Source organism: Furipterus horrens, unplaced genomic scaffold (assembly GCF_987537825.1).
Source record: "Furipterus horrens unplaced genomic scaffold, mFurHor1.1.pri manual_scaffold_11, whole genome shotgun sequence".
Taxonomy (NCBI): Eukaryota; Metazoa; Chordata; class Mammalia; order Chiroptera; family Furipteridae; genus Furipterus; species Furipterus horrens.
The window spans coordinates 89805307-89818872 of record NW_028327181.1 but is presented as its reverse complement, the minus strand read 5'-3'; the positions used below and the strand labels follow the sequence as shown (position 1 = coordinate 89818872).

The 13566-nt window shown below is 41.8% G+C and overlaps 1 protein-coding gene across 2 annotated transcripts; it reads left to right on the top strand.

The window, feature by feature from the left end:
* The first annotated feature begins 1903 nt into the window (after positions 1–1903).
* On the top strand, positions 1904–12272 carry METTL2A (methyltransferase 2A, tRNA N3-cytidine). 2 transcript variants are annotated; one of them, XM_090291537.1, is made up of 9 exons: positions 1904–2032; positions 2242–2333; positions 3937–4295; positions 5478–5527; positions 5837–5897; positions 7101–7240; positions 9066–9172; positions 10933–10998; positions 11696–12272. In XM_090291537.1, the coding sequence occupies exons 1-9, from the start codon at positions 1923–1925 to the stop codon at positions 11908–11910; spliced, it is 1200 nt and encodes a 399-aa protein (XP_090147663.1). In that variant the 5' UTR covers positions 1904–1922; the 3' UTR covers positions 11911–12272. The 2 variants fall into 2 exon arrangements, with proteins under 2 accessions (XP_090147663.1, XP_090147664.1); XM_090291538.1 differs by lacking the exon at positions 10933–10998.
* The last annotated feature ends 1294 nt before the right edge of the window (positions 12273–13566 follow it).

Here is a 13566-nt window from a genome sequence, read left to right as displayed (position 1 = left end):
TTTAATGGGTTAAATTAAGGTTGGGATGGAGTATTTCCTTTTTTTCTTTGGCCTTACCTGTATCTTCTAACTGTTCTACCATAAACACATATTTATTTTGCAGTGAGAAAAAGAAAATCTGTTTTCAAATTAAAGTTTTTAAATCAGCGTATTCAATTATCTAGGGCTGCTACAAATGCCGTCCAGCTTCTGTGAACTTAAGGAAAGCAAACTGGGACCACCAGGGTGCCTTCCCTGACCCTTCAGTTCCAGGGCACAGACTTACACAGACCAGAATTTCCACTGATGGAAACGGAAAGAAAAATATGAAACAAGTAACTACCCTGTCCCCGGATTGACACCCAAGGCAATAATGCAAACTGGAGTTCTTAACCTTTTACATCCTTTGAATCCAAGCCACCCACCGAGCTAGAAGAGTTCTCACTACTCACCAGCAGGGGGACCCTGAGCTCCTCTGAAATGTAGTGCGGCAAGCAGTCTGATACCACGCAGGACTCAGCCTCGTCTTCCAAATTTCTCGGAGAAAAAAATATTTCAGGGGCCTTAAAAGATAACGAAAAATGAAGTGTACAGACCAACCAAGGATAATGACATAAAGTTAAGTTTAGAATACTTAAACACGTTTCATCAATAGAGCCCAAGTTGTTTGACATTTTAAATGACTCTAATTATTGGAACTAATATAGTAATGAGTAACTTCAAGAGTGAGCTCTCTGCAAGAAATTGTGCAGTGAGATTGTTGATTGGGAGCCCTAAAAGCTTTTGGTGTGGGTAAAAGGAAAGCTTTTAGATGACAGAACAAGATGCCAAGAATAACTATAAATCAACCATCATATCTGCAAACGGCTGGCCCTGAGAAGAGATAGAAATCCTTGTACTTATTTGGAAAGGAAGTTTTGTTCAAAATGTTTCAAAAGACCAGACAACGGCAAAGTAGTTTGTCTTCAAATAAAGTACAAGTTATTTACTTAAAAAAAAAAAATTTACTCGTGTATTTTTGTGATTAGAGAGGATTTGTGGATTATTCCCATTTCTTTGATGCGAGAGTATAGAATCTCTCATCGCTGCCTTTACTTTTGACTATGGAAAGAATCTGTAACGGTGTAAATGATCCCTGGTTATCACGCTAACTCTAGTACTGCGCTACTCAAATAACTAATTAACCCTTTTCTTTTCTTCTTCCAAATGGTAGTCATTACTCTTCTGGAAGGCTTCTCAACTAACCCTCTTATACTGACAGCGCACCTTCTAAGAGGCTCTTGTGAGAATCAGTTTGTAGCAATTACTGAAATAGAAATGTAAGGCTTCAATGTATTAACAAAACTATCTGTGGAGGAATTACAATCTTGATTGTGCGAATAAGCTTGGGTATGGATCATTCAAACAGTTATAAACATTTTTTAAAAGTTCTCCTTGGTTATTTCATATCCTTCCCTGAGAAAATAAGTGTGAAGGATATATATATATATATATTTCATAGCTTTTCACACTATTAAAAGCTGATTCTGGAGGCTGGAAAACTGTCCTATTTCCTCACCCTGTGGGCTACCTTCCTCAATTCTTTTGGCCATTATTAGTTCTAGAGTGGAATTAGGTACCCCTAATTCTCAAAGTGATTCAAGATTTTTCCTGCCTTACAGCTTGAGTGAAACAGGGGAACCTGTTAGAGGATCCCAGAATTGAAAGAGGGCTCAAGTGGAACGTCTCCCACTTTCTTGCCGCCATGCGCTTCCACCAGAGGTCTTCCCCAACTCGAGACCAGTCCCACCCGGCGGAGTTCGAGCGCCACCCGGACACCCACAGCCTGGGTCCCTCAGCCCGGCTTCCGTCTTTTCCCGCCCAGACACGGCGCCTTCCGGAAGGGGCGTGGTCCCAAGAAGTTCTCGCCATCCGGAGAAGCAGGTATTTCCGCCTCCGGTGTCATGGCAGGCTCCTGCCCTGGAGGCGCGCCCGCGGGGGACTGCGGGAAGAGGCAGCAGTTTGGGAGCCGGCTGCTGAGCGATCCGGCGCGTGTCTTCCACTACAACGCCTGGTAATCGCCCTTCCCCTCCTCGGGCCTGCGGCTCGCCCTCTGTCCCTCCGTCCTGAAGCGCTCCGAGAAGGCCCTGACCGCCGGCTACGAGTCTGGCTGCCCTAACTCGAGTCGCTCTGCGCCCCCAGAAGAGGCGCTCCGAAGCCAGCCACTCACCCTGCCCGCAGCCGGAACATGAGGCCCCTAAGCTGCCTGTTTGATTTTCCCAGGGACAATGTGGAGTGGTCGGAAGAGCAGGCCGCGGCGGCGGAGAGGAAAGTCCAGGAGAACAGTAGCCAGCGGGTGTGCCAGGAGAAGCAAGGTGCGCCTGAGGCGACGCTCGGTGGTATCCACCGCTGGATGCGCTTTCCGAGGCTGCCAGGAACCTTTGTCACTGGGCTCGGGGGTAGAACGGGAGAGGAAGGGGATGTGCAAGAATGGAAAAGGGTTACACCGGTAAAGCGCTGTTGGGGCATAGAGGATGTTTGTGGTTGATACTATTTTCTCGTGTTTCAGTTTTTTGTTACATTGACTAGATCCATATTAACATGGCTGGTCTATGGCAACCGCCACAAGACTGTCTTAGAGGATATATTTAACACAGGATTACACTTTGAGAAAATGTTACTATTAAAGTAGATTCAAGTGGTTAGATTCTAAATGTTGTGGGAGGAGGGGGTTAATGACTGGTGAATTATGTGTGTTTTCCTGGTGGGCTGGCTGTGAGGATTTAAGGCTCCTGCCAAGGAAAGATGGATGAAATAGAAGGTAGATTAAGTCTGGCCAAAGAAAAAGCAATCGCTTGTGTAGAGGTGGATGATTTCACTGCAGAATGTTCCTAGATACTCAAACTAGGACTGGTTGGGCCTGTGTCCTAAGATACGGTTGAAGGTAGGACTAGAAATTGGAGAGTAGTACCCACTGAAAGATTTCTGTACAACAGTTAAGAAGATTCCAGTTACAAAATCTTTACCCTACATAGTTTGACAGGGACTAGATCAAAGCAAGTTAAAGTTGAAAGAGATTTTGAAAATCATGTGGTCCAATATCCTCTTTTTACAGTTAAAGAAACTTGGACCGCAGGACATTAAGTGCCTTGCCCAGAGGTAGGCAGTTAGTAGTAGCAGTGGTGGAACTAAAGTCCAATTTCTTAGATTTTTATTCTTTCTACTTCCCTAGTCAAGATCCTGTATTGACAAAGAGCAGAAAACTGAAATCTAGGACGACCTTGATCACCTTAAACAACAGCTTTCTTTTAAACGGTCCACACCTCTGTAGTATATTCTGTTCTCCGGTATCAAAGCTCTTCTCATCTGAAGACATTTTTTCCTTGTCAGCGTTCTCTATTTTTCTTTCAGCTCCTTTTCCACTTTTGGTATCTATTAGTAGTAGAGGTCACTTCTGGGCTCCACACTCTGAAGAACCACAAGCAAAGGAATGTATTTAAAGAAGAGATGCCTGGATTGGAATGATTGAGTTTACATGGGAACAACTGAATAACTTGAGATATTTAGCTTGTAAAAGAAGATCTAGAGGGGAAAATAACTGCCTTCAAATACAGAAGAATTGTTCTTTACGGCCCTGAGAAATGGTAGAACCCTTGATCAAAAGTGATTAGACATTTTTTTTTTTTTGCTTAAGATTAGAATTTTCTATTAGTTAAGAGCTGTCCAAAGATGTGGGAAAAGAATTGATAGGTAGTAAGTGTGTTGGCCGAAGTTGGATTCCGGGGAAGGACAGGTTATGGAGGGAATTCAAGTATGATAGGTGGTAGGACTAAATGGTCTCCATCTCTGAGACTGTGTCTCTAATTGAGCATACTTTTAATGTAAAATGACATTTGATGAAGCAAGGTGATAATTGACATTAGATACAAATAAAATATTGAGAAATGGTTCTTAAATTATTTTCTTAAAAATTTACAGTTGACTATGAGATTAATGCCCACAAATACTGGAATGACTTCTACAAAATCCATGAAAATGGGTTTTTCAAGGACAGACATTGGCTGTTCACTGAATTCCCAGAGCTGGCACCTATTCAAAACCAAAATCACTTGATGGATTTGCTCTCAGAGAACAAGAGGAGTCAAGTGCTTGGATGTAAGAGCAGTGAGGATGGACCTGGTTTTGTAACAGAAGAACAGCATGAGTGCCCTCCAGACAGTTTTGGGCGTAAAACACAGACTCTTCCTGTGGAAGAGAATGTAACTCAGAAACTCAGTCACCTGGAAGGTTGTGCTGATGAGTTTCCTGGATCCTCAGCCACCTACCGAATATTCGAGGTAACATCCCTATAATGTTTGGTAGTAGGGTTAGTAGAGTAACATTGTAGTCATAGTCAATATAGAGGGGTGGACCACAAAGTGACATCTATCTGATGAAGACTTGACTGTTAGGTTAGCCAAGAATCACCTCCATTTTTTAACTGAAATGCCCTAAATGCAGACCAAGATATCTAGTGATTGTGGCAAACAAAGAAAGATCTGAGGTGCTACCTGGGAATATTGCATCTGAAAGTTGTAGGTCATGTTGCACCTGTCATCTGGAAGAGTCCCAAGACAACTTCTGTTACTTCTCTTAAAGATTTTATTATTTATTTTTGGAGAGAGCAGAAGGGAGGGAGACAGAGAGGGAGAGAAACTCTCGCTCGCCCCCAACCAGGGACCTGGCCAGTGCTCAATCCACCAAGCCACGCCAGCCAGGGCTTCTGTTACTTCTCCTATGATACAATTATAAAGTGGAAAGTTCAGTTGGAATGGTTCCTGCTTCTCAGATGTGGGAGAATTCTTGTCTTCTGAGTTTGCATGGTGTTGCAGAGGCAAGGCTAGACCTGGAAAAATGTCTAGGTGGGTACTGTAATGTAAATTCACAAATGGTGATTACATACTCCTCTGGAAGCTGATTAGGTTGAGTCCTGTGACATGACCTTGTACTAGTCTCCAAACAGAATGGGACTTCCTGCTCTCTGTCTCCCTGTGTCTCATAATTTTTGTGAAGATTAATCGAAATTATGTATGTATAATAGCTAATAGTGTCTGGCATGTAGTAAGCCTTTAGTAAATAGGCACTGTTTTTCTTATTACCACATCCAGCACTGTATTGAGAACAGTGAAATCATGGTTCCCTTTTCAAGAATTTTTCATTCCAGTCTATTATGTTTTTCTATGATGTAGTGGAGTTCAACAAGAAAATAATTCATCTACAGGACCATTCACTGGAATTCAAAAAGTAAAAACAACCCATGTCCTTTTTTTAGTTCAGCTCCCTTCTGCTAATGAAAACCCGTTCTGTCTCTTTAAGGGCTCCTGAGGTCAAGGTCAGGGAATGTCATGGGTACTGTTTAGCTCTGACCACTACATCATCCCTAATACAATTAGGCAAGATGATCTATTGTTGATTACTTATCTAGCTTCAGGTAATTAATTTAGAAAGTTCTGTGATTAATAGTTCATTTCTGTCTGCAGGTTGGTTGTGGTGTGGGAAACACAGTCTTTCCAATTTTACAAACCAACAAGTAAGTATGTTGTAAAGTTTATGACAACAAAGAGGAGAAAAGTGGGCTTTGTTTATCAAAACTCTTACTGCATCAGTATAACAGTGGGTTGTAGGAGATTTGGATTTCTTTATTACCCATTAATGGATTGTTTTGATTTAATCTGTTTTATAAATTACCTTTGTCATTGGGGAAGTCAGTGAAATTTAAAACCTGTTACATTGTTAATATATGGTACCTTTTAGAGTTTAACTCTTAACCGGGAAAGAGAATAGACATAATCCAGTTTGTAATGTAATTGTTCTGCATTGTTTTTTCTACCCATTTCAGTGACCCAAGGCTCTTTGTTTACTGTTGTGATTTTTCTTCCACAGCTATACAACTGGTCCAGGTAAGTGCAGTGGCTCCTATCAGTAATTGTTACTGATTAAAGGGAAAGGGCCTCCTTAGAAATCATGGTAGCTATTTTCTTATTGTACTGTGTTCTGAAAGTCAAAGATTTACTGAAACAACCTGGAATAGAGAGGATTGGACAAAAATATGGAATCTGCCACTTGCCAGCTGTGGAACTTTAGGCAGATCTTTTGACCTCTTCAAACTTATTTTTTAAGAATTCAAATGAGATGATTGTTCAGTCAAGGTTCTTTGAGTTACAAGTCACAGAAACATGTAGACAAACTCATCTAATAAGTGGAATGCCATAGAACCCAAGAGCATCAAGTGTAGCCAGGACTGAAACTCAGCCCTGAAAAGATGTCAGATACCAAGGCAAGCTGGCTGGCGGTTGAGATGTTGCCACCCCTTCCTTCTAGCACTGCACCTCCCTCAAGTTCATAGTGTCTTATCTCTCATTGCCCAGTGCTTACTTGCCTTTTCAAAATTTGTTTTCTCTTTGCAGACTAGCTTTCAGTAATAGGCTTTTCCTAGTTTTGCATATGGCCCCAACATGCTTGTGCCTCCCAGACCCTTGCAAGTCCACCCTGTTCAGGTGTTCTCAGAACCTCACCAGAATGACTGTCCCTGTTCCAGGGTCCCCAGAAAGTCTGGTTGACCCAGCCCAGCTGATAATCTGCTTGCTCCTTTTTAGTTAGCTGTGACCAATAAGGAACAATGTCACATTTTTTGGAGAAAAGAGAAGTTATCCTAAACTGTGTTTGTTATAATAAGTAAAATTTTCCACATTCAGAGAAATAGATTTTTCTGGAGAATTCTATTATCTGTGTAATATGCTCTAGCGGGATTGGGAATTTTAAATCATGCTTTTTCAATGTGTTTTGTCTGTCTTCATGAGGTTCTTCTTTTCCCTTTTGGTCACTTACCTTCCTGATCATTTTCCAGTCCTCCAATCTTAAGTCTGCATCAGAATAAAGTAGAGGAAGTGGGAACATTCCATTCTAAAAGCACCAGTTAGATTCCATGTGCTCTTCACTAGAGTTGTTCTTGGTTCTTAGCCTTTGACTAAGAACGTGTGCCTTAATGATTAGAGCTCTATCTCTTAGGGAAGTAACCACAATTATACCTAAAGCAAATTAACCTACCCTGAGGCTCTGTGAACATTTTCTAACCAGTGTGTTTCTTGTCCAACTGTCTGCAGACGAATTCAGCATATGATCCTGCTCGGTGTTTTGCCTTTGTTCACGATCTGTGTGATGAAGATAAGAGTTACCCAATGCCCAGGGATAGTCTTGATATCATCGTCCTCATATTTGTTCTTTCATCTGTTGTTCCAGACAAGTAAGTCGTAGGTCCCTTCATCGCTGGTGTAACCAAAACACAGCTTTAGTCAGGGACCTTGAGGATCAGAATTGGGTCCTGAATAAAAAGAATATTCTTATAGACAGAAGCCAATCCATCTCAAGTGATAGAAGCATCTCAGCCATTTTTGCTCAGTTTCTCCTGGAGTTCAACTTCTGTTTCAGTCTCTAAACCTCTGCTTATTGACTTCAGTGCTTGCTGCTTCTTTTCATTTTGATGGTGTTATACTCCCAAAGAATGGGGGAGCTGCTCTTAATAGGTATATGGAGAATTTTCCTGTTGATGCCCTGATAGCATGCTATTTTAGAACTGTGAGTACCACCACTGTTAGGTAACATCTTATTATTGGCCTTTTTAAATGTTTTAAATAAGCGCCCCTAGCTGGTGTGGCTTTGGTGGATTGAGTGCCTGTTTGTGAACCTGTTGCTGGTTTGGTTCCCAGTCAGGGCACAGGCCTGGGTTGTGGGCCAGGTCCCCAGTCGGGGGTGCGCAAGAGGCAGTGAGTTGCTGTTTCTCCCTCTCTTTCTTCCTACCTTCCCCTCTCTCTAAAATATAAATGAATTAAATCTTTTTAAAAAATTAATGTTTTAAATAAATGAAGCTTATCAACAGCACAAAATTTACAGTGAAGCACAACTGAACTGTTCTCTGATGCTGACATTCTGTAGAAAACTAAAGTACAGTAGAATTTCATAAAATCAATTTAGACAGACAATTACTGTTCCCTAAAAGACACAGTTAAAGCTTCATAGACATAGGCAACTCGTCTTCCTGGTAAAACACTGTCTCAAGGATGCAGTGTTGGTTGGGAACCAGGTGGGGGGGCAGTGATTGGTTTTCTCTAGGCCATGGTTCCTCGAGAACAGCACTGAGTCGTCTGAGCTGACAGATACTGTGGGTGCGCGGGGAAGGCCGGTGGAGGACGCCCCAAGGGCCTGGCCTGGCTCAGAACATTGGTAGCTGCAGACGTGTAGATGCTATAAACGTAAAACCTGACACAAGCATTAAGGTTAAAAATAAATTATTTAATACTTAAATAAGCTTTCCAATGTTTTTTGGTAAGTTTGTAGCATTTATACTTCTTTATTTATTTTTGTTTACTTTTAGAGAGAGGGAAAGGGAGGGAGAAAGAGAGATACAGCAATGTGCAAGAGATATACTCATCTGCCGCCTCTGAATGCCCCTGACAGGGGACCCAGCCCACAACCCAGGCATGTGCCCTGACCGGGAATCAAACCAGCAACCCTTCCATCTGCAGGCCAGCACCCAATCCACTGAGCACACCAGCCAGGGCTGAAGTAAGAAAAGCCAAAACCTATTCAAGGCCTTGACAGGGAAAGTGTAGTAGGAAGTGTGAAAAGCTCTGCCCTTAGGTACTCATTTGCATACTGTCACCATGTCAATTGTAAGTTCTTGAGGTTCGTCTTTATTTAACAAATGGAAAGATTCAGTCTCTATTCAAAGAGCTTGAGCCTGGCAGGGCAGGCAGATGATTCCACTGTTAGTCCTACCGTGGGTGGGCAGGGCAGGCTTCCTCTTGAGGGGATCCCAGCAGTAGGAAATGAACCAGGCAGAGATGTTGCCTCCCTTATGGTGGGGCCTCAAGGCAGAAGCAGATTATTAGTTGTGAGCAGCCCCCAGAAGGTACATCAGAAATGTGGTGTGTGCTCCCGTTCTAACTAAAGCAAGGGCAAAGGATCTAAGATTTCAGGGTGAGGCAGTCCACTGGGTTTTCAGAATATGCAACAAGGAAAAGGAATCCTCTCCTAAAAAGACCTGATCTTCACTCCCTGGTACCCTACAGGATGCAGAAGGCTATCGACAGGTTAAGCAAGCTTCTGAAGCCTGGAGGGATGATGCTTCTGCGAGATTATGGCCGCCATGACATGGCTCAGCTTCGATTTAAAAAAGGTATTTGCTTCTATCATCAAAACAATGGTCTTGCCATCAGAATAGACAAAGAAATCAGTGCAACAGAATAGAGACTCTAAAATTATAGCTCCATATGTAAAGCCACTTACTACATGACAGGAGTTGTCTATTTCTGAAGACTTGTATAATCTAGGTATTAGGAAGGGCTTTTTAACCAAGACAGCTACATTTAAAAGAGCTATTCTTAGAAAAAGACATTTGAGTACGTAAATAATTTTAAATGTGGTACGGCAATTGATGCCATATTTATAAGACATATTTTCGGTGCATAAAACAAAGACTTAATATCTGTGCTCTTCAAGGGACTCTTGGCAAGTTGATAAGGAAAAGATCAGTGACCACCCAAAACACAGGGAAGGAATATTTTTAGAGTTGATCCAAGTGGCCAAAAACAGAACTTGAAGGGACTAAAAATAACAATGAGATACCAGTTCTTAAACCTATTGCTGGCCAGTTCAAAGAAGTATAGTCCTCCATTACAGGTAAGACAGGAATTGTTAGGCCTTTTTAAAAAGGACCCTTTTAGAAATTTTTCAAGAACCAGCCCATAAACTATACATAAGCAAAGTCTTGGAATCAAAGTGAATGCCTTTGAATAGGGGAATGTAATGCATATCATGTGAGGTAGAGCTCAAACCACTGGTCTTGGGCGAGAATGGGAGGGGGGGTTCCATTGTATTACTGAGTGAGAAAAACAGTGTGCAGATGAGTATTTCAAACTTGATCCCACCTGTAACAGTAGCTGGGGAGAAATACACAAGTAAGAAAAGCAAGTAACATTATGTTGACATTCAGAAGGTGAAGGATTACACACCAAGGTGTTAAATTGGCATAAACCTGGGGGTTTAGCAGCCGAAGGGAGACTGTCCAAGATGAAAACAGTATATGTGTTATGTCTACATGTGTGTGCAGACACATGGAGAGACATGCAAAATGTCAATCACCAAAATGGTACTGGTGGCTGTCTTAAGTGTCCTTCCTTTAAACTTAGCTATATTGCTTGATATATATATATATATATATCTCCCTGGCTGGTTTGGCTCAGTGGATTGAGCGTCGGCCTGCGAGCTAAGTGTCGCTGGTTCGATCTTCCAGTCAGGGCACATCAGAGAAGGAAAACTCTGACTCCAAAAAACCTCCGCTGCCTTGCGGCATACCTCTTCAGGGGAAAGGCTAAGGGAGTAAACCCCGACAGAAAATCCGGAGCCGGAGTCCCTAAGGCGGTTTGACGTTGTAGTCAACACCGGCAACTCCTGCGGCGCACCTGAAGCCAAGCTGTATTGACTCCGTCTTTCCCTTGGACCCTTCAGCTGCGAAGAGAGGGGGGGTCTGCTGCATGGGCAACAGCAGACCCTCCATATCACCCTGCCCAGGCTCTGTAGCTTCAGCTTCACTGGAGAGGACACTCCAGCGTCATCGCAAGATGTCGATTCAACACGGGAGGAGACAGATACCGTGTCACTCCCGAGTCGGACTGCACAGCCATTCTCGGCGGTGCAGATAGACTCTTAAGAAGCTACACCATCGTCTCTCGAGACGGACGACTGCCGATGGATCGATATATATATATATATATATTTTTTTTTTTCTTTTTCTCTTTTTTACAAAGAGTGTGTGGTGTTTATTTAGTCAGGGAAAGGGAAACACAACCTGTTTTAGCATGAAACAGAGTGCTAGAATGGGGGGCTTAGAGTCGCATGTGTTAAAGCATCTCTGATTTTTGCCACATTGCTCTGCAGGTCAGTGTCTATCTGAAAATTTCTATGTGAGAGGTGATGGCACCAGAGTTTACTTCTTCACACAAGGTATGGAAGCAACACTTGTCTTTATGCTGACACCCCCAAAGTACCATATTAAATGTTCCTCATCGGGCTTTCAGAGAATCATCTGGCCCTCCTGCGACCTTTTGCAGCCTTTTGCTGCCCTTTTCTGGCCTTCACAGCTGACCTGAACCACTCAATCTTCTCCAAATAGACAGCTTGTACACCTTCAGTCCTCCACCTTGTTCTTCTCTCTGTCCTTCCTCTCTGTCACTTTGTTCAAAACGGGAAACCAGCTCATTCTGCAAGATTCCAGTGCAGCTATTTCACCCTCTAAGCACTCGTGTTGGGGTGAGCTTAGCTGCTCTCCTCCACTGCTTCCCATCTGCAGGTTTCCTCCTCCACCAGCGCCTTAAGAACACTCCGTTGCTGGGCCCCTGGTTAGGTCACATACTTTTCTGAGCCTTTGGTTAAAGTAATGGAACCTCTCCCCTTAAACAAATGGCTTTGACATACATATATGTAGATTTTTACATGTAATTTTATGGTGTTTATAGGGCCGTTCATGAAAATTTCTCCTTATCAGCTTAGAGAAGCTCTCCCTTGGGTTCCAGGCTGCCCTTCACCGATGGCTTCCCCTCCCTAAACATGAACTTGCTTTTTCCAAGCCGCTACTGCATTATAGCTAAACAGCCCTGCTGAAGCCACTTAAGATATAATAAACATCTCTTTTTCAAACTAGATGAATTGGACACACTTTTCACAACTGCTGGGCTAGAAAAGGTTCAGAACCTACTGGATCGCCGGTTGCAAGTGAACCGAGGGAAACAGCTGACAATGCACCGAGTTTGGATTCAGTGCAAATACCGCAAACCTTTTCTGTCCAGCACTGGCTCCGGACAGGATGGCAGCTTCTTGGCTTTACCAAAAGAACATTCACAAATGGTGTCTTGTTAATGTTGGACAGTTCAAGGAATCAAAGTCAAACCTTGAGCCTAGGAAAAACTACTTTTCACCAAGATTCTAACCATCATGTTTCATATTTGTGAAGACCTTTAATATATACTTTCTTCAGCTTTTTCTTACTTTGAGATCTCAGAGAATCTTTCTTGCCATTTTATAATATCTTAATAACTGAAATATTTGTGGAAATTAGGATTTTAAAGGCATCAAGAATTTCTATGTGGAAGTATCATCCATGATAAAGTGCCATCTGACTGTTTTGTGAAATTATTTGGGAATTCAAATATGTGGTTCCAAGATATTTTAAATACTTTTCCCACTCTAACCTAAAAATTAAAAGGATCTTCTTCACTTATTATTATTTTTTATTGTTTCCTTAAATCTTTGACACAAAGAAATTGGGAGAACTTTTATTACTTTATGTCTGAATGTGATCGTCTTCAGTGTTACTTTTTAAAAAATGTTCTGCTCTTTTTCAGTTTCACTTTTACATGTTGCTCTTGTGGTCGATAAGTTATGGGATGTGTTCTTAATTTTGCCAAATAAATATTCAATTCTTCATTTCTACATTTTAGATTTTCAATTTAAACTTTGATATTCTCATAATTGTTTTATTATTTAGTGAAAATACACAAGCAATTTTTTAAATAAGACCAAACCTACAGAAAAGTATAATACCAGAAATAAGGATGGTCAGTTTTTCTCTGAGTTATTTTTAAGAGTAAGTTGGTAAGTCCATCAGAAGTAGAAATTTACATGGAAACACTACCATTCATGGATAACCAAGTTTTCCCAATGGTCTCACTATACCCTTTATCACTTAAAAAAAAATAAAAAACATTTTGTTGCTTAGTAGTCATGTCCTAGCCTCCTTCATGCTTGTTTTCATGACTGACAGTTGAAGATTACAGACTATTTTGCAGCCTGTCCCTCTAATTGGGTTTGCTGATATTTCCTCATGATTTGGTTTGAGTTCTGCCTTTTTGGCAAGAATATGAGAACTGATGCTGTGCTTCTTCCATTGCTTCCTACTGGGTGGGATACATGCTTCTGAATAACCCCACTGGTGATGTTAACCTTGATAACTTAATTGAGGTGCTGTCTGCTGGGATTCTCCCCTCAGGACTAGTAAGCCTTTTATAGAGTAGTACTTTGACTACAAATATCCCATTTCTCACCGAGTTTTACCTCCTGGTTTCAGCATCTTTTGCTGTTTCTTGGCTGATTACTAATCTGACAGTTGTTGCCTAGTGTTTTCTAATCCCATCACCTCTATATTTATTCGTTGGTATTCTATAAGGAGGGCATTCTCACCTCATCCATTTACTTGATATGGACTGATGGGTTACTTCTAATTCAGTGATAATATACTATCATTATTTTAATGCTCATTATCCCAGTTCTGACCAGCGGGAGCCCCTTCAAATGCTTCTGTAGCTTTTTGACGTGTCCTCATTCAAAAAATTTTTTATTTAGTTATTTATTTATTTATAGAGAGTGAGAGAGAAACATCAATGTCTCGTTGCCTGTTACAGGTACCCAGCTGGTGACCTGGCCCACAACACAGGCATCTGCCCTGACTGGGAATCAAACTGGCGACCCTCTGGTTCGCAGGCTGGCACTTTTTCCACTGAGCCACACCAGCCAGGG